We start from the raw sequence: 21855 nt of genomic DNA, 5'->3' as shown, positions 1-21855 counted from the left end.
CAGTGTTACCTCCCTGGGGAAATGCCTGGGGTCAAACAGAGGTGAGAGCGGATCAAAACACCAATTCCTGTTAGGGGAAATTCCCGGGGTCAGAGAAGGTAAAAGAGGATCAGAACGACGGTTTCAGAAGGACCAATCAAAAGTTTCGGGAAGGACCAATCAGAAGGTTCCAAGAAGGGGCGTGGCAGGGACGGAGCCAGCCACGAACCAGTATAAAAGCCAGAGGGCTGAGAGCTCGAGTTACTTCTCTCCACACGACGACCGAAGCCCGGGCTGATGATAGATAGGACCCTGGAACCAAGCCTTGCAGCCATTCTAAGGGCTGAGGCTCAGTGTAGCCAGTGGTCAGGGGAGAATAGGTCCTGGATAGACAGGACCCTGGAACCAAGCCTTGCAACCCTTTTAAGGGCTGAGGCTCAGGGTAACCAGTGGTCGGGACCCAGAGACCCAGTGGTTGGGTCAGTTAGCCTCCCCTAGTTCCCAGCCGGAGGACGTTAGGTTAGCGGGTAACCCGTGAGTAGGTCCCACCAGGTCCGGAGGCCATACCTCTTTAGGTATCAGGTAAGGTGACCGTATACCCCTTATATGTGTTAGGGACCGTGTCGGAAGAAAGACAATAAACAGAGTGTGCCCCATAAAGAAGTTTATTCGTCCGTAATTACAACACTACAACTGGAGTCAGAAGTGGTTGAAAAAAATATGGAAACAAGAAGAACAACGTGCGTGCGAAGTCCAGACAAAGAGAACTCTGATTTTCCTGCGGGAGTTTAAAACCCCGCTGAAGATGCCGGCGTGCTGCCGGCCGCCCAACCACCAGCTCGGCAGCCGACCGGCTGCCAACGGACGTTCCCGCCATCCGACAAGCCGAACATTTCGAATTTCCCGCCAAGGGATCACGTGCTTCCGACGGAAACGGAAGCCAGATGCATCTCGGGAACGTTGGAGTCCAATCACAACACGCAATTTCAAGGACAGTGCATATCATCATCAGAGTTGTTTCTTTTTGTTTGCATTTTGACTGCTTGTGTTGTGGTTATTGCAAACATGATCCCTTGTATAAAGGTGTCAGTTTATGTACCAGTTGAAAGGGTAAAAACCTATTACTATATTTTGCCACTGGTAAAGGAGGTCTCATAGTGTAAATGCTTACCCCGAGCTCTCAATACTCTGATATTGCGCTGTTTTTGAGTTGTACGCCTTTTGGCGTCATCTGGTCCAACACCAATGGAGACTAGGCTCTAAGAAAAGCTGTATCGGGTGTGAACCAATCAACTTCAAGGATAGTGCATATCATTACCATTATCAGAGTTGTTTCTTTTTGTTTGCATTTTGACTGCTTGTGTTGTGGTTATTGCAAACATGATGCCTTGTATAAAGGTGTCAGTTTTTGTATCAGTTTAGAGGGTAAAAACCTACTACTATATTTTGCCACTGGTAAAGGAGGTCTCATAGTGTACATGGCGTTTTGTTAGGCCCTTCAAACACGGCAATTAGGGGCCTGGAACTGGTAGCCGCACAGACCCTTGTAGCAGCTGAAAGGGAACCATTTCTGCAGGTCTTGAATGTCGGCCTGTCCACGACCATCGTTCCGCAGGGGACCGTGCTTGCTCACACGACGCCGGCGCCCCTGGGGACTGAGGTCGTGGGACACATGTATGATGGGCCACAGATTCAACCTCCTTCCAAGTCGGATGAAGCACGGTTGGATTCACTCTGCGCAGACACTGGAGATTTGTCCGGGTCGCAGCGGACGAATTTGCGTGCTCTTTTGCGGGAATTTTCCGATGTATTCAGTAAATCTAGATTCGATATTGGTTGCACCAAGCTGCTGCGTCACCACATTGATACTGGTGACGCTGCCCCTATCCAACAAAACCCATTTCGGCTCAGCCCAGCGGAGAAGCAGCATGTTAAATCGGCAGTTGATGACATGCTTGCGGCTGACATCATCTCTCCTTCAACCAGTCCCTGGGGTGCTCCAATAGTTCTGGTCAAAAAGCACGATGGCAGTCTTCGTTTTTGTGTTGATTTTCGGCGCCTGAATAAAATCTCGGTAGCTGACGCCTACCCTCTTCCATGTATGGACGAGTCATTAGACGCAGGGGCGTGTTATTTTTCCACCCTGGACCTTCGGTCGGAGTTTTGGCAACTTCCCCTCCACGAAGCGTCCAAACCAAAGACTGCTTTTCGGACACCACAGGGCCTTTTCGTTCCAGAGGCTCATGGAGCTGGTCCTCGCTGGGCTCCAGTGGGACTCATGTCTCATTTACCTTGACGTCATCGTCTTTAGCTGCACGTTCAATGAATACCTTGAGCATCTGCGTGCTGTTTTCTTGATAATGCGTGCCGCTAATTTGAAATTCAAGCCGCAGAAATATCACCTTCTGCGTGAATCTGTGCGCTATTTGGGCCACATAGTCAGCCGCTCGGGAATCTCTACTGACCCTGAAAAAAACAAGTGCGTCAGCCAATGGCCTACCCCTACCTCTGCAGGGGATGTCCGCTGTTTAATTGGTTTTGCGTCGTATTACCGACGTTTTGTTGCGGGCTTCACAACGATCGCCAAGCCACTTCATGCCCTCACGTCAAAAGGAGTGAAGTTTCATTGGGGAGACGCCGATCAGGCCGCGTTTGATTCCCTGCGTGACACACTCATGAAGGCACCGCCCCTGGCCTATCCCGATTTCTCCGTACCGTTTATACTAGACACCGATGCTAGCAACACTGGAATTGGCGGGGTGCTGTCCCAGACTGTTGATGGCATTGAAAGGGTCGTTACCTACAGTAGCAGGGTGTTGTCTCCTGCCGAGCAACGCTATTGTGTAAACCGACGCGAGCTGCTGGCCATTGTATTCTTTATTCAGCAATACAGACCGTATCTGTATGGTCAGCATTTTACCGTTGACCATTCGGCGTTGCAGTACGCTCTGCGCGTTGATCAACCGTCCGGACAGCTTTCTCGGTGGTTCGAAGTCCTCCAAGACTAGAATTTCACTGTTACTTACCGCAAGGGTACGCAACACACTAATGCCGATGCATTGTCTCGCCTCCCGCCGCTGCAAAAATGCGCATGTTTCTTGGGGTCTGGCCATTGCAAGCCGTCACTGACTGATCTGGCCGTGCCTTTCGCGACAGTGGCCACCGCGCTTCCCTCCGAATCGGCTCTGATGGCCGACCATTCAAGTCCAACGGCCAGCGATGACTTGTTGGGGCTAACATTGGCTGAATGGCGTCAGTAGCACCAGATAGACGACGCATCATTGTTGGCTCTGCACCATCGCGCAAATAATGCGGCTCCACGTCCGGGAAAGTTCAATTCATTCATTGTACGGCATGGTTTACTCATGCACTGAGATGCTGATTCATGCCAATACAAAATCGTGGTGTCCTCGGCCTTGAGGGGTAAGGCTGTGTGGGCAGCACACAAACGGATGTTGCACCTGGGCATTCACAAAACCATTGGGTTGTTGCGGTTGCAATTTTTCTGGCCAATATTCTGCTGGGTTGCACCCAATGTGCACGGTGGAAGCCGCCGGTGAAACCCGCATGCCCACCTCTGCAGCCCATTTCAGTATCCCGAGTAAACGAGCTAGTGGCTCTTGATATTTTGGGACCTTTTCCTACTACGCCGCGTGGTAACAAGTACCTTCTGGTTGGGGTGGAGTATTTTATGCGTTGGCCCATGGCCTGGGCCCTCCCCAACCAGTCGGCAGCAGCCGTCGTGTATGCCTTTGTTCAGGGCTACGTCCTGGACAAGGGCGCTCCAGAACGGCTGTTGACCGACCAGGGAAGAAATTTCTCAGGTGCCCTGTTAAACGATGTGTGCCGCCTGTTGGGCACAAAGAAGGTGCGCACTTCGGCCTACCACCCTCAAACCGATGGTATGGTAGAGCGCCTACATAGAACCCTCACTTCTATGCTATGCCACCAGGTTGACTTACAGGTGCCGGGGGTCCTCGCCGCATACTGCATGGCGCCACACGCGGCGACGGGTTTTTCCCCCTTCTTTATAATGTACGGCAGAGATGCCATTTCCCCCAACGACGTTCAGTTGAATATAGAACAGCCGCCGCAGAAATCTAAACTCACCGACCACCGACGCTTCAACCTCCGTATGCTGGCGGAGGCGTGCGAGGCTGCCATTGAAAATTCAGCCTCCCGCCAGTGGGCAAATTCGAGGCTGCATGCCCCTCGGACATCCCTCTTCCATGTATGGACGAGTCATTAGACGCAGGGGCGTGTTATTTTTCCACCCTGGACCTTCGGTCGGAGTTTTGGCAACTTCCCCTCCACGAAGCGTCCAAACCAAAGACTGCTTTTCGGACACCACAGGGCCTTTTCGTTCCAGAGGCTCATGGAGCTGGTCCTCGCTGGGCTCCAGTGGGACTCATGTCTCATTTACCTTGACGTCATCGTCTTTAGCTGCACGTTCAATGAATACCTTGAGCATCTGCGTGCTGTTTTCTTGATAATGCGTGCCGCTAATTTGAAATTCAAGCCGCAGAAATATCACCTTCTGCGTGAATCTGTGCGCTATTTGGGCCACATGAGTGGACGCCGGGGGACAGAGCGTGGCTTCATTGTCCCCAGGTGCACGCCGGGGGACAGAGCGTGGCTTCATTGTCCCCAGGTGCCGGTGTCTACGTCGGCAAAACTTCTCAAACCATGGCGGGGTCCGGTCGAGGTGGTCGAGGTTGTGCAACCACAATGCATTAAAATTCGTTGGGGACGGCGTTGCTGGTTCGTCCACCCTTCTTGGTTGAAGCCCTTCGTCGCGCCGCTCGTTCCTATGTCACACACACATCACGGGGAACGAGCGTGCGACGCGTACAACGAGCCAGGTGATGCCCCGTTGGTGCCTAACCCTCAGCGCAGATGTGTCCTTCCTCCTGCAGATGACGTGGGAGTAATGGGGCCGTGCAGGCCACCGAGTCGTCAGGGGTCTCCACGGAGATGCTTCCTGACTCACCTGACACTCTGGTTGATTCTTCGGTTCCACCTGTGCCGTCGAAGAAGCCACCCGTCCCCTACGACGGCCCCGCAAAACACACGCGCGCTAAATCCCGTCGGTTCTCATGATAGCCACCTTACTTTTCACGACACGGTCCCGTTCCTAAATCGTTTCTTGCATAGCCCGTTGGCTGCTGCTGTCGCGTCGCGCGCGTTGCTCGGATATTTTTCGACTTACCATGTACATATGTTGTGTTTGTAAGGGGGGTATTTATGTTAGGTTGTTACGTTCACGAGGCACACACACTTGGCTTGCATGTTACTATGTTTTTTTCCCATTATTACAGCCGGGACGGCTGGGGCTTTCAAAAGGCGGGGGGGGGGGGGTGATGTAGAGGTGATCGCCACTCACCATTCAGTAACCTGCAGTACCACTGAGTGTCAACGGGGTGCAGCAGTGTTACCTCCCTGGGGGAAATGCCCGGGGTCAAACAGAGGTGAGAGCGGATCAAAACACTAATTCCTGCTAGGGGAAATTCCCGGGGTCAGAGAAGGTGAAAGTGGATTAGAACGACGGTTTGAGAAGGACCAATCAGAAGGTTCAGGAAGGACCAATCAGAAGATTCTAAGAAGGGCGTGGCTGGGACGGAGCCAGCCGCGAACCTGTATAAAAGCCAGAGCGCTGAGAGCTCGAGTTAGTTCTCTCCACACGAAGACCGAAGCCCGGGCTGAAGATAGATAGGACCCTGGAACCAAGCCTTGCAGCCCTTCTAAGGGCTGAGGCTCAGTGTAGCCAGTGGTCAGGGGAGAATAGGTCCTGGATAGACAGAACCCTAGAACCAAGCCTTGCAGCCATTCTAAGGGCTGAGGCTCAGTATAACCAGTGGTCGGGACCCACAGACCCAGTGGTTGGGTCAGTTAGCCTCCCCTAGGTCCCAGCCGGAGGACGTTAGGTTAGTGAGTAACCCGTGAGTAGGTCCCGCCAAGTCCGGAGGCATACCTCCCTCGGCATCGGGTAAGGGGACCGTATACACCTTATGTGTGATAGGGACCGTGTCGGAAGAAAGACAATAAACAGAGTGTGCCTCATTTTCTTGGTTCTTTCGATAAAGTCACGTAGAAGGGAAATATTAAAATGATATAAAAATAAAACAATAAAAGTTCTCACGACGTTTCGACTGCAACACAAGCAGTCATCATCAGGTGTGAAATCCACAGCAAGAAAATTTGAAAAAAGTGTGGATTTCACACCTGATGATGATTGCTGGTGTTGCAGTCGAAACGTCGTGAGGATTTTTATTGTTTTATTTTTATATCATTTCATTATTTCCCTTCTACGTGATTTTACTGAAAGAACCAAGAATATGAATCCCTGCAGTCACGGAAGCTTTAAATAAAAAGAGTGTGCCTCATAAAGAGGTTTATTCGTCCGTAATTACAACACTACCATTGCAAGCATTGACTTGCCCTCTTCTTGATAGATTCGCCTGACTGCAAGCGTTTAGCTGAAATTCAATACAGTAATTTCTACGATAATTTCTTGCTCCTTCAGGTCCATCCCACGATCAGAAATTAGATATTATAATTGGGTAACACAATGACTTAAATCTGCCATTTTAGGTTATTATTATAGAAAGAGAAACACGTGGATTAGGAGATCAAAGACGTAACTCAAGCACATTTTTTAAGTGGGCTTGGGCAGGACACGTCAATGGCCGAAGGTCAAAAAACAGTGACAATGGTAGCTGACACATTTTAGGTGCACGGTGGTTTCTTACATTGCAGGACTGTGGGAGTTGGTGACGGCTTGGGGATGCCTTCATCCAGCAGTGGCTTAATGTTGGCTGATGACGAATATTATTAGCATGCGACTTGCACGTTATAGAAGAATGTGGGATACCGCAACACCGCGTCCATTTACGGACTTTCGTACCCTACCTCACATGGTGTACACATTTCAAGCAGTAGGCGCTTAAAACAAAGTGCTGAGGTGCGTTAGTCACGCAGTGGGGCATGACACCCATTTTGATTCCCGAGTAGAAGCCAACAGTGTGCGCTTCACGGAATTATACGGTTGCTGCTGATGATGATGAGGCTGCGACTGCTGGTGTAGGAGAGGAGACCCGTCATCACAACGTCCTTCCCGTCGAACCCCCCCCCCCACTACATCATCACCACCACCACAACCTCGCTTCTCCTCTCACCCACGTTCCCTCTCGCCATGCAAACCTGTCACAGTGGAGCCTTCTCCCCCCACCCCCCTGGTGGCTTGAATCCGCAAACCGGCGGCGTACTGATGCTGCTGCTGGTGGGTGTGCGTGAGCGCTGTCAGCAGCTCGGATAAATCCGGGGATGCAGCGGTTGCCTCGCAGATTATACTCATTATCCCTGGCCGCGCTGCTGCGCATGTCCCATCCCACGCCCGCGCACAGACGTCGCCACCGCCACTACCGCTGCCGTCGCTCGCCGCTGGGGCTTCTCTCGCAACAGCAGCCGTCAATTTTTAGTACATCTGCAGGAGCAGCCCGTGCTTCTGTGCGCGGTACGGGATGCTATAGGGACGTGTGTAGTAGTGTACGGGTACGCTGTGCGGTAGAATGCAGGTAAAGGATGTAGCCGAGTATTTATAGAGAGAGGCACACATCGCGCAGTGGCTGCGATCGCCCGTCCGCGCGCGTTTTTATTTATTTATATAGAGAGGCTTACTATATTCTGTAACGGGCACTCGCTTTAGATTATTATTATGACATATGTCGGCACTTGACGCCAGCGCCCAGCCCCAATCCGTACACGCTCGGTCCGTATTTATAGCAAATGTTTGGGTGTTCTTGGCGAAAACGGTGGGTCGGCCGCCGGTGGAGAGCGAGCGAGCGGCGGCACCGGCGAGCAGAGAAGCGGCGGGGAGCTGCGGGGCTCTGCGCGCATCCGTGATCCGGGGTGCGCGCATGACCCGCGGATAGAAGGAGCCCCCCCCCCACTCCCCACAGATCTCCCCACCTTCCTACCCCCCAATCAACCGAGACCCGCCACCCCTACATCCCACACATCCACCTATCCATCCACCCACATACCAAACGTGGCCACCCAAACCTACCCAAACATACCTACCCGCCGAACCAGACTTCCCATTTGCCGCTCCTCCCCCATCCACCCCTCGACACTCGACACCCAAGTCAACCTAACCATCAAGCAGCAGCAACAGCGCCAGCAGCAAGCTCTACCCCCCCCAGCGACCCCGCCAGCCTGTGCATGGATGGCACTGCCATGGATGACTCGCCGTTCCAGAAGGTGAAGTCCAGGCGAAAGAGATGTCCTTGCATTCCCGGACGGCGCGCCGAGGCGCTGGGCTGCGAGGAGGAGTTCAGCTGCCGAGAGCTCGAGGGCCTCTTCCTGAGCTACAACCTCAAGCTGGAGCAGACTGGTACGCTAAAGGCGCTCGCCGTGCTCATCGTCACCACGGCCACCATCGCCGTGGTGGAGCTCACCTCGTCGCCCACTATCACGGTGGCGAAGGGCTCCAATCCCATCCACTGCGTCATCTTCACGTCGCTCTTCATCGTCACGAACGTCAAGTACCTGCAGGTGACTCAGCTGCAGCAGATCGTCAACCTGACGCTGCTCTTCAGCTTCACCTTCTCGTTCCTCTGCTGCCCGTTCCCCTTCACGCTGGGAATGTCGGGGCAGCCGCCGTCTCACGGCATGTGGCAGCTCATGCTCGTCACATTCGTGGTGTACGCTCTGCTGCCTGTGCGGACTTTACTCGCTCTGCTCTTCGGGCTCATGGTCTCCATATCCCACTTCATCGTCACGGCCACGTCGGCGCCGCCGTTACCGAACGGCTTGTGGAGGACGGTGAGCCCCCCCTCAAGACCCCCCTCGTTCCTTCTGTCTGACACTTCCCATTGAGGTTTCCCCCCACACCCTCGTTTAAGCCAACACTCATTTAATCATATACTATACGTGACTGTGGGGTGATTAGGAAATAATTAGGTTTCCCGAGCGGGGGGGGGGGGGGGTCCTTTGTAATGAGGCTATTCGTATTCAGTGCATATGTGCCTTGTTGATTTCATGTGTTTTTTAGAAATATATACATAGTTTATTGGAAATTCAACCATTACGATTGCGTTCCATCTTCCTCCCAGCGTGTGTCCCTCTCCAAAGTGTCTGCTGTCCGAGTCCTCACTCTCCACAGTCTTCCATTCATCACCACCACAGTATTACCGCATGTTCTCATGCCCTCATCACCACATCCACCGTACTACCGCATACTCTCATGCCCTCATCAGCACGTCCACAGTACTACCGCATACTCTCATGCCCTCATCACCACCTCCACAGTACTACCGCATACTCTCATGTCCTCATTCACAAGTTTTCACCATGTCTTCTTCGGTCTCCTCTTTATCTTTCCCTCGACTTTTATGTTCTGAAATTTTATTTCCGACGCCGTATTCCGACTGTCTGGCCACGTGCCCGAAGCATCTCAGCCTATTCTCACTCAACGTGTCCTCTATAAATCCTACTACCTTCACTGGTCCTATCACTTCTTTGTTTCTCACATCATGTTGTATACTTACTCCACGAATCTATCTCATAACTATAATCTCCGTCACCTTTATCATGCACGCCAGCCACTTCTTTGATGCACACCACTTCGAACCAACATCTCGTTTTCGCGGAAAAAGGTTTAGTTTTTACAATAAATATTAAATAAACCCTTACTCATGTCGGTATTAATTTAAGTAAAGCATATTGTCTCCATCACTGGCAAACATTCGGAGATGGTTACGCCTTGGGGAGACCTTCATCTAGCAGTGGATAGTTAGTGGCCGATTATGATGATGACAATGATGGTGATCGAGCCAACTAATTGATGTGCAAGGTGTCAGTCACGCGAAGCCGGCCGCATCACGCGACGTGAATTGTCCCTGCCGCTTGATGTAAACAAATGGACCACGTGTCGGAAGGAAAGGCATTCAATCTTATGCGGTGGAATATCAACAAGCGTATCGCTACGAAGGACAGGACATGCATATCGCTATGGAAGACAGATCCACTGAACATTTAACAAAGGGCCTCGACTCCCGCCGCTGAGTTTCGTACAGAATGCCCTATATGCACTTCCCACCCGACGTCATGCGTTTTCCAATCACACTTTCAACTTAGATGTTACATGCTCGATGTTATCGAGAATGAGTCATGCTCTAGCACTGGATATAAATAATAGCTACCGGTATTTTCGTTGTTTGATTCGCGGCCTGTGGAGCAATTGTACAATTAAATATTCCCAAACATGCGACAACATTAATGGATCCAACACGTTTCCTGTCGAGACTTTTTATACGTCGTGCGTTTACTATATAGTACCGTTATCATGCAACCATTAGAAATGGAAATCTAGAGAGTACATAGCTGAGATGTGATGACTGCATAAAATAGATGAACCTGTATTCTGAAATCCCCATGCTGGAGCCATAACTCAACAATTTGCACTGGGAGTCCATTAAACAAAATGCATTTCATTGAGACGCGACGTGTTAAAGATAAGCCGTCAACTTATACGAACAGACGATAACCGCATTGTGTCAGTTGTGACCATACTACGGGACTGTGCAAAACGACGGCCATGTAAGCTAAGCGCACGCAACCGGTAATGCCCCGTTGTACGATTGTGTTTAAGACAGACGTGAGTGTGGTTGGTGAACGCACAGCAGCCCGCGACTAAGTTATCATTTGTCTGCGGTGACCGTGATGATGTCAGAATGGAGGATACGCAACATGTTTACAGGGTGAAGTTATGTTGATATCAGGTCAGACGTTTCTGGGTGGAGATGTACAGTGAATTTTAGTCACCCTTCCGGGGAATGAGTAATGGTACAGTGGACATTTTTTCAATCAGATGTTCCTCCACGGTATGGAGCTATTCACCACGCTAGCACCGTTGGAGTGCGCTTAAGTCTTCATTTGCGCGTACGGCATCCGCAGTGTCCATGTGATGTTTTGATCTGATGCGGTTCATCACCACCTCCACAGTACTACCACCGAGTCGGAAGTTTAGAATCGCAATAAGACCACCGCGCATGATTAGACATGAGCTCCGTCATTTGAGAGGATAACGAATGATGGGCACGTTTAGCACGAAAGCCATAACCATGCATAATATATATTTAAAAAAAAAATTATTTACAGCACGATATTTGTTCATTAGTTTTTTTTCCGGCCCAGCTCTAACGGTATTAAAGCTCACAATACACTCTGGAGTGCTTTTAGCAGATTTAATTCAGTGTTCTACTTGCCAAGCCTGGCCCATTCCATGCACACAAAGTGACGCAATGTAATGAGGTGAGTGAGACATGTAGGTCAGTGACGTGCTACGAGGGTGTCCGTAAATAGAAATATTGGTCGCATGAACTTTACGAGTTGCCTTAGATAGCAAAGCCGAAGAGGCGCTTGCTCTGGGGTTAGTGTGTGTGTGAATGGAATCAGTGTAAACACATTGGGGGAAACAACACTTCCCAGTTTGTATTACGCATTTGCGCAAAAAGTACAAAATGGTCTTAAATGCCTGCTCGTAAAAAAGTGATCAAAGAGATTGTAAATAGACGGCAGCCATAAGCAAAAGGTCGGTGACAATTTTTTCAAAACACGACAAACGATTAGTTATTACGGCAATACTTCGGTACGGTCTTAATCTTGATGAAAACTTTGGGGTTGTGGGATATTTTTTGTACACAAGCGTAATATTGTAGACATCCAGTTGTAAGTTGTTACAGTATTTGGGAAAACAATTAGTTGTGAAAACAGCGGGATACCCTGAACACTTATAAACCATGGGCATAACGCACGTTATAACATTTGAATTAGCACCCATGGAATCCGTTGTAAAGAACCCAAAATAGCAAGTATATAAACCCCTATGTACAACACAGGTAGTTACAACATAGGAAATAAAATAAGAACCAGCCATTCTCAATTCAAAAATGAATGAGGTCTTCCCACGCCGTGTTGGTCATAGGGTTTATTTTGTGTCCTTTACCATACTTCACCACTCTGGTCAGTGTGGTTTGGGGCCGTCCATAAATGACGTGACGCGATTTTGGACGATTTTTGACCCCCCCCCCCATCGTCACACGGCGTCACAAAAAGTCAGACCCCCCCCCCTCAAATATGACGTCACAAAGCTCTGCCCCCCTACCCAAAAAAATAAAACATGCTTCAAATCGCTTTAAACTATTGTCATTGCAGTGCGTATTTAATGTGGCCCTGCACTCTGATGTTGTAGGAGAAAACATTTATTAAAAAGTATACTTAATTAAGTAATACATGTCTATATTTATTTAAAGTTGCGCATTTTGATGTGACGTCACATTTCTCAACCCCCCCCTCGTCACACATCATCACAAATGTCTGACCTCCCCCCCTAGGTGCGTGACGTCATTTATGGACGGCCCCTTTGGTAAAGGTTGGGATGGGAGTATCCAGCACCAGTTTTGATGTCACTTGCCACTCATGTTAGCCGTAACCCTGGAATATAACTCATAGTGCACATGCACTGTACGTATTTGTCTGAAACGCGAGAAGACAGGTCAGGTCCTGCACTGCGGGTATGGGGGTGGGGGGGAGACCTCGCCGTGGTTGATTGCACAATTGGGACCTCATGTGTTTAACACACAGCCATCTTTGCATTATCTTGTACAAATTACTCGACAGTCACGTCTCGGCTCATTACTTTAATTAAAGTGTCCGGTGCCATCTTAGAAGTGCTTTGACGGGAGACCCGTGCTCAGGGTTGACCCACCACTTTCGTTGTTGGTTGGTGTTGGTCACCATTTTACACAGCTGCAGCTGACACCTGTAGCAATTGTAGATACTTGAGCAATTAGCACGCGACGCCCTTGTATGGAAGGTTGGTGATGTTTAAATACATTTGCAGCAAAGTACCGTAGTGTTTAGTTGCGTCCATAGGTGGCGCTCCTAAAATATCGTGTTATTCCTAGATTTACCATTCTCGGAATTGCTTTGAGAGACAGACATCAAAAACGGCACGGATGAGGGAACATACGCAGGTTAATTACTTCATCAGAACTGTTAAGAGAAGTAAGTGCGCTTGGGCAAGGTTATTATCCATTGGTCATGAATAATTACTGCGTGGTCGCCAAGGAATGGAACGTGTCAGAGAGGACGTCTGCCGAGGGAGATGGAGCGATTAAAGCAGCTCGTGTGCAGGTGCTGGGTTGATTAATATGAGTACATCGTCGGATCATGAGAAGTCGACGGCTTGGGTCGGTCTTCATCCAGCAGTTGATTCATTATGGCCGGTGATTATGAAAGATGTACGCCATTGGTCACGGTTCTGACAGAAAACAGACCAAGCGCTGCATGTGTGCTCCGCAGTGGCCCATTGTACAACATACCCATTCACCAAGTTCAGTCCGGTTGAATGAAATTACGCTTTTCAGTGTTGACTATGTATTTCTGGAAGGCTGCAGTAAAGTTTTAAATAGTTTTTGATGTTTATTACTTCAAGGATTCAAAATTTAGAATCATGCATATGTCCTATGGAGTCTAAAAGACGAACACACTAAACGCTCAGTGGGGTCACGACATTCAAAATATTGTAACACCATTTTATTTTACTAAGAATTCAGAACGGGGCGCTGAGCCTTAAAAAAATACTGTGTACTATATCCACGCGTATCTGAACGTGGACATATCATCATTCAATGTCAAACCACTGCTGGACGGCTTCTCCAAGCAGTAGCATTTATTGAAATAATATTCTCCTGCTATCTCTAAGATATGCGGTACACGACACCTTTATTACGTGTCGCTGCAGTAATAGCATACATAAGTGCATTTTTATTCATTAATTTCAAACAAGAAAAACACATTGGTATTTTATTGCACAGAAACTGGGGGGTGGAGCGGGGTACCCGTAGCTGCAAATTGGGGACTGTGGAAAATGACTGCTGAGAGTGCTGCAGATGTTTGAGGTGCACAATGTGATTGATCTAATTTTGTCAAAGAATACTTCCAAAACCCTGGAGTTTCAGCTCCGATTTTGCCCAACCCAGTTTCTCCCCTTAAGTGTGAAAACGAGTCAAGGACTCTCAACAATTGTTTGTCCCCACTTAGGAACTAAAACATTGCTCCGAAGAGCTTGAGCACAAACATTTTTGTTATTTTATTCTCGTTATTTTAAAAGGGAAACAGCTAAAGCCCACCTTGACCCCCACTTGCACGTGATGCTGGTCTAGTAAAACAAAACGTGTCAAACATTAGAGTGTATTTATCATCACCATCAGCCATGGTTAAATATCTACTGGATGAAGGCCTTCTTACAATACAGTACTGCGATGTAAGAAATATTATGTTTCACTAATACAGTACAGTAGAGTACAATGTATGAATATACTGTATATGAATATACTGTTTTGATATATTATACGCAGCCAGGTGACCCTGTGGCAGAGTCTGAATGATAATCAGGAGGTTGTAATTTAAAATTCCTGTTGGTAGGTGACAGCCCTTCACCCTCTGGGATTGATCAAATAAGTAAAACATTGATCATCCTACAGAGAAACTGCCCCCCTCCCCCTGTAGGAATGGATAATTCTCACCACAGATGTAGGGTCACCAATGGATAGGGCAGGGGTCGGCAACCTACGGCTCCGGAGCCGCATGCGGCTCTTTACGGGCTGCTTCTTGACGATATGTACGTACATAGATGCATTGCGGCTCTTGAAATACTGAATTTTGTACCGAATTGGAAAGAAATGGCTCTTCTTGTTATTTTGGTTGCCGACCCCTGGGATAGGGGCAACCACCCAACCCTTATTGGAGCACAGAGATTATTTCACTTGACTTGAGAGAGCAATACTGAACAAGGAGCAGCGGGTGTGATGGTTTTTCTCGTCATGTACAGATTTTAATTGCTTTGAATCGGAAAAATAAGCAATTATTGTGGGTCGCCATTTGGACGGTGCTATTCAATATTGATACGGTCCTCAACATTATTTTTTTCGCTTACCCTCAAAACCACTATCGCTATTCTCCAATTGGGGAAGCCAAATAGCCTGCAATATATGTCGCCATATAGTAAGTGAAATAAAATGATTGGCCATCGCTGGAATTCCCAAGCTTAAATACACAAATCCGTTACAATGCCAGGTATTTCTGAAATGATATATTGCTTATAGTTGCATACGTGGTCTGTGGTATTTATAGCCAGCACTGCAGTATCATTGTTTATTATCCAGAAAAACGATTGACTACACCTGCTACCATTTATATTGATTATGTCTACTTGTATAAGGTTTTTGTTAAATTACCATTTTCAAACATTTAATAGCTGGCTCGTGCAGTGTTTTTTTTTCTTTATTATATTATACTAGCTTTTGTTAAAACTAGAATAAATTCATATGCTTAATACAACAGGATACATTGGTTTAACAATATCATTATTACTGTATACCGTGGTGTGTTTTCTTTAACGTTTACCATTGTGAGAATGCCAAAATTGTCATAGTATTCGGCAATCTCAGTCAACAGCATTATAGAGCATACCTCTTAGATATATATTTTTAAGGTACAGCAATGACAATAAATCTCAATGTCTCATTATTTATATACATATCTTGAGTAAACAATTGATCAAATAACTTTTTGGTTTAAACATATATTTTTTAAAATTAAAGTTGTTTCATTGTGTGAAGGATATAATGGCTCTGCATTGTGATATTGGTATTTAATGATAGCATCACAACAGGTACCTTGCCAGTGTGGTGTTATAGTGTCATAGAAGCTGTGCAGCTTTTTAATATGACCCATTTAGTTGTACTGCATCAGAATACAGGCTCACAATACGCTGCATGGTGGAATTCAGTAACATTGAAAATAATTGCATGCATGCTAACATATTTGTCACTTTCACTTTTTGCTTGTATATCTATTGAGAGTACTTGTGTGGTTAAAGGTACTTCCGTGCAAGTGCTTTCCATTTGTCATGTGCCCATCAGAAAAAAATTAACATTGTTGTACTTTCAGTCATCACTATCACTAAAAGAGCAAAGAGTGTGCAAGGGGTTCTTATTATTGCAAATGAAATTCAAATGTTTTACATCAATGTGTACCTAGAGACAGCTAAGTGTAATGTTCTTTGGTATAACATAATCGATATTCTCACCTCGCTGAGTTTGCTGGGCACATATTAACCCTTTGGAGGCCTTTGCAGTAGCCCGAAGGCAACATGTTTCCACACTGACCTCGCTCCCAGGGACAGCATGTACTACATACTGATATCTCCTTAATCTGTAAGACGGTTCGGTCCTTCTCAGTGCCAATGGCAATAGATTGCGCTCAGAGGGGACGCAAGGGGGCATTTAATGTGGCCTTCCACGGTTGTGCACGTGTGTGCTTGGCCTGCGATGCAATGGGACGTGATGTTCAATATCTTTTCCCTGCAGTTGCTGGCAAATGTGTCTCTCTTTGTGAGCGTGAACCTCTCGGGCGCCTTCATTCGCGTGCTCACCGAGCGCGCCCAGCGCAAAGCCTTCCTGCAGGCACGCAACTGCATCGAGGATCGCCTTCGACTGGAGGACGAGAACGAGAAGCAGGTCAGGAGTTCAAGCGGACGCAGACAGATCAATCGCTGCAATTCATTGGGTCTGTTTATCTTGTCTAATTTCTTCATGTTGGGCCATTAACAGATGACTTGAAAGATAAATGGCTGCTGTGCATCACAGCCATCACGTGACGTGTCTAGCCTTCTACTTTACAGTCATATGTTGGTGAGTGCTAAATAAGTGGCCCACAATATGTAGTACTTTTGGTCAAGTTCAATTATTTTTTTAAAAAGAATTAAGAGAATGTTATGGGTTTATACGGTTACTATTGTCTCTGGTACCAACATTTTTGTTTTGTCTACCTGAAACTGTTTGTTAGGAATGTAGTTTTTTCCGTCTAAAAAAAGGGCTAATTTATTTTAGGTTATATTATTTTGCCATTGGCATAACCGTACGACATTGGCTGTAAATCCAGGTAAACTATGTGGCAAGATTGGCATTTGGTCGATTGGGGCAGGATGGTGGAGCATTTCAAGTAGATCCACTCGACCATTTTGATTAGAGATGAGTTAAATGCAGGGTGGAGTGGAACTTGATAAAAAAGTGATTTTTATATATATATGCCCAAGGAATAACGTTTTTCAATCACTGCATAATACCTCTTATGCAATCGTCGTCAGGTGGAAGAAAGAGGAGGGAAGCTGCTGATGCAGGCTGCTTTTAAGGGTTAGAGATGGGCGTAGCCCCAGTCATAAACGAAGTGGGGGGGGCTAGTGATGTTAAAGTGAGAAATTTGCATGTAAATGTACTGTGTAAATGTGATTGGCAAGTCAATGTAAACTCGCAGCGTGCCATCACATCGAGGACTGCATATAAATGTAGAAATATGCATGTAAATGTATTGTGTAAATCAGGGGCGGTTTCTTCATTAGGGCGATTGGGCGTCGCACCACCAAAGTGTGAAAGGGACTTTTTCAATCACATTCACAATCTCATTCAACCACAGAGTTACGCTAGCCGTCACTGTGCCTCTGGATATAGTCCAATCAGCGTCATGTCACGTTCTGTGGAGTACTGCCTCTTTTTGGGCGATTTCACTCTGGCTGAGAATCGCCCAGAGTGTTCCCATAGACTTACATTCAAAGATGTTTTTTTTCGAACTGCAGGCACTACAATGCATTCTCTATGGGTTCCTGGAGGGCTCGCACTAACGTGCTTACGTCATCATACGTATCCTTAACTTGTGCAGCGATTGGTGGGAACAAACATCGCTGTCGGATGGAAACCTTGTATGTCCCAAACTGTTACTTTTCAGGAAACGAAAGAAAACCTGTTTTTTCCACAAAATAATTTCAAAGCTCTTTTAATGCTTTTCATTTGTTAAATATTTGTAAAACACATTGACAGATGTAAAGGGTGACCAATAGCATAAATTTTTTAAAAAATATGGAGATATAAAATATGGATTCTGCCTGATACATTGTTGCTGTCGGGATGGAAACCTTGTATCTCCATATTTATATTATAATAAATAATTTATTTTATAACTAAAATAAATGTATTTATTTTGTCAGGTCTGCGACACAATCTTGGTCCACACCAAAGAAAGGTTCTCCTTTACCGACCACCTTGTAAGTGCCACGCTGCTACAAGGAGAGATGTTTCAACAGCATGGCCATACATTCCCTGTTGAGGCTCTGAACATCACTGTCAGGGCATACACTATGTTAAATAAGGCGAAGCTGAAGACTGAACTGTCTCTCATTTATGAGAGTCCAGAATTCAAGGGCTGCTGTGGTGCACTGGCGCTGTACCAGGTTTTGCTGAAGTACAACCTCCAGGATACTTTTTCAGAGACTGTTGCTCTGTTGAACATCCTCATAACCACTCCCACGACAACTGCTGAAGCTGAAAGGTGTTTCTCAACCTTAAAGAGAATCAAGACATTCCTGAGAAATGTAATGGGACAGGAACGTCTGAATACACTGGCTATGCTTTCCATGGAGAGGGAACTAGTCAGGAACATGCCTGCTTTCAATGAGAGAGTAATTGATCACTTTGCTACTTTGAAAGAGAGAAGAGCAAAATTTCAGTATAAGTAAGCAGTGTATTAAGCGAGTAATGTGATGTAAGCAGTGTAATAATAGTGAGTATAGAAACAAACAAGGAGATGTATTGTAAGAGTCACTTTATTTTTCATTAATATTAAAGTAGTGAAGTTGCCTTTACATGCTTAAGCTGTTAATTTATCCATTGCATGGGTGGACCTTATCCTTATCAATCATCCAAACATTTGCCCCCCCCTGAGAGATTTTGCAGGAGCCGCCACTGGTGTAAATGTGATTAGAATGTCAATGTAAGCTCGCAGTGCGCCTTTACATAGAGGACTGCATGTAAACATAAGATCGGCTCGCAGCGCGCCGTCACATCGAGGACTGCATGTAAATGTAAGATCGGAAAAAGCTCGGAAAGAACCACAGCCACATCGGAGCAAGCAAACGACGGTGGCTGTGTTAGTGAATGTAACTCAGAGTTGCAAATAACTGCTGACATAGATGTGATTCCTGACATGCAACACCCTGTTGTCTACAAACTAAGTTGTGTCTGCGGTAGCAGTTACATTGGGAAAACGAAATGACATGTATCGGACCGTGTTTGTGAACACAAGGCAGTTTTGAAACACGGCTGACCTCTGACGTGGCTGATCACTGCTTGAACGCGGTGGGCTCACACGACATTGTTTTTTCCGATACCAAGGTACTCTGCAAACCTTCGGGCTATCATCAAAGATTCGTTCATGAAACCATCCAGATATATAAACACGGACACAATTTCAACCGCGAAGATGGGTACAAACTGAGCAATCATTGGAAAGACGTTATTTACCAGTTTAGGTCATAACTAGCGGTGATGTTCCCTTCCTACCTGCCTATGTCAGCAGTTATTTGCGACTCTCTGAGTTACATTCACTAATACAGCCACCGTCGTTTGCTTGCTCCGATGTGGCTGTGGTTCTATCCGAGCTTTTTCCGATCTTACATTTACATGGTGTCCTCGATGTGATGGCACGCTGCGAGCTTACATTGACGTGCTAATCACATTTACACAGTACATTTGCATGCAAATTTCTCCGATCTTGCATTTACATGCAGTCCTCGATGTGACGGCGCACTGAAAGCCGATCTTACGTTTACATGCAGTCCTCGATGTGAAGGCACACTGCGAGCTTACATTGACATTCTAATAACACTTACACAGTACATTTACATGCAAATTTCTATATTTACATACAGTCCTCGATGTGACGGCGTGATGCGAGCTTACATTTACCTGCTAATCACATTTACACAGTACATTTACATGCAAATTTCTCACTTAAACATCACTAGCCCCCCCCCCCCCCACTTCGTTTATGACTCTGGGGCTACGCCCATCTCTAACCTTTAAAAGCAGCCTGCATCAGCAGCTTTCTTCCTCTTTCTTCTGCCTGATGACGATTGCTTGCGTTGCAATCGAAACGTCGTAATATATTATTTTTTCTACCTACATGACTTTACCGAAAGAACCAAAGAGTATGGATTCCTGCAGTCACGAAAGCTTCAAATCAAGATGAGTACCTCTTATGTATTGTGGATTGCAAAAAAATGGACAACGAATGAAATGGAACAAATTTTGTAAATTATTGATTTGAAGCTTTCGTGACTGCAGGAATCTATACTCTTTGGTTCTTTCGGTAAAGTCACGTAGGTAAAAAAATAATCACGACGTTTTGGACGCAACACAAGTAAAGTGCACAAAGAGGCTTGGAGGTTGCATGTTTGGAATGTACACTGAAAAACAGAGACAGTATAACACTGATCAGAGAACAAATGGAAATTGGAGACGTAGTGTTGACTGTTAAGAAAAGTAAGTGGGCATGGGCAGGCACCTCGCAAGAATGGATGATGGCCGATGGTTGAGACTAATGACTGAGTGGCAGCCGGAGGAGGGAACGTGCTCAAGAAGGATGGCCACTGCAGAGATAGCGTTGACATCAGCTCGTGTGCAGGAGTTAGATGGGTCATTGCATAATGTGACTGTGAGAGATGACAATTTGGGGAAGCCTTCATCCAGCAGTAGATTGTGCATGGCTGACCATTTTTATCTTTCTACACAAGTCCACCAAATTTATAGACATTCTTTATTTGTGTGTGTGATTTCTCATATTACAGCCTACACTTTTTTTCTGATTAGCAATTCAGTTATTGTCAAGTTAGTCTCTATTACAGGCCAAGCACTCACTGTTCCTACAGTATGTAAATGTAATGATGAGCTGTTCATGACAAATATGTTCAATAGATAGGAAATGTTTTTTTCAGTTTGAGTGATTTTGGTATTTTGCAAACTAGGCCATTGATAATGTTCATTACTGTATTTTTGTATTATAGTAGTTTATTGTATTTTATGTACAAGACACACTGGATAATGTACAAAACGAATATAATGTATGTTTACCAGAGGACATTTTTGTTACACAGCTCACACTGTTAGGTCAAATACATTTTCTATGAAAAAAATAAGCATAATATAACACAGTATATATTGTTTTGTCCAAGCCATTCGATAAACATATACAAATGATAATTTCTTCAAAGAAAAATGGTACCAAAATCAATAGACGTACATTCTATGATTCATATTCTTTGGGTCTTTCGGTAAAGCCACGTAGATAGAAAAAATAACAAAAATAAAAATCACGACGTTTCAATCGCAACACAAGCAATCGTCTTCAGGTGGCTTTACCAAAAGACCCAAAGAATGTGAATTCCTGCAGTCACGAAAGCTTTAAGTCAAGAATTGTACACTCCATAAATCTACTATTGGAAATCAGCATTAAACTACTATTCCCCCATAGCAACAGGCTGCGATGTATAGTATAGTTCTGGCCTCTAAACTCTAGGAAATAAAACACGCAACAACTTGTGAATATAAATCATGTATTCATCCTTTTCGTATTGTCCTGAGTAATTAGACAAAACATTTTCAGTTCTCCAGTATGAAAGCTTTGGTATCACCAACATGTAAATCATTGCAGTGATAAGCTATGGAATATACCCAATTATCTCTTCATAGTGCGTGTGAATGTTAAATGCACACACATACATATATACACGGCACATGTGTGGGCTATTTGTGACTCACGCATGTCTCTCTCCCACTTCAAGGCAATAAAACCAACATATTTATCGTTGGTTCATTTTACTTACCTGCATGTGGTCACAAACATCCACAGTGCTATTATTGTGAATAGGTTTATTCGTGGGTCAGTTTGCTCTCTTTGACCTGTCTGTGGGTCTCTGTT

The 21855-nt window shown here is 46.2% G+C and overlaps 1 protein-coding gene across 2 annotated transcripts in view; it reads left to right on the top strand.

Moving 5' to 3' along the window:
- The first annotated feature begins 7947 nt into the window (after positions 1-7947).
- The window catches only part of LOC144718963 (adenylate cyclase type 1-like), a 44811-nt gene continuing 30903 nt past the window's right edge, over positions 7948-21855 (top strand). The window contains exons 1-2 of one of the 2 annotated variants that reach the window (XM_078594620.1): positions 7948-8802; positions 16416-16565. In XM_078594620.1, the coding sequence (XP_078450746.1) occupies positions 8200-8802; positions 16416-16565 (753 nt within the window). In that variant the 5' untranslated portion in view covers positions 7948-8199. Of the gene's footprint in view, positions 8803-15295; positions 16566-21855 lie in introns of those variants that run through there. The other variant, XM_078594610.1, reaches the window with a different exon arrangement.

The sequence above is a fragment of the Lampetra planeri genome, chromosome 1 (assembly GCF_965212315.1).
Source record: "Lampetra planeri chromosome 1, kcLamPlan1.2.h2, whole genome shotgun sequence".
Taxonomy (NCBI): Eukaryota; Metazoa; Chordata; class Hyperoartia; order Petromyzontiformes; family Petromyzontidae; genus Lampetra; species Lampetra planeri.
This window is presented reverse-complemented; position numbering and strand designations above follow the sequence as displayed.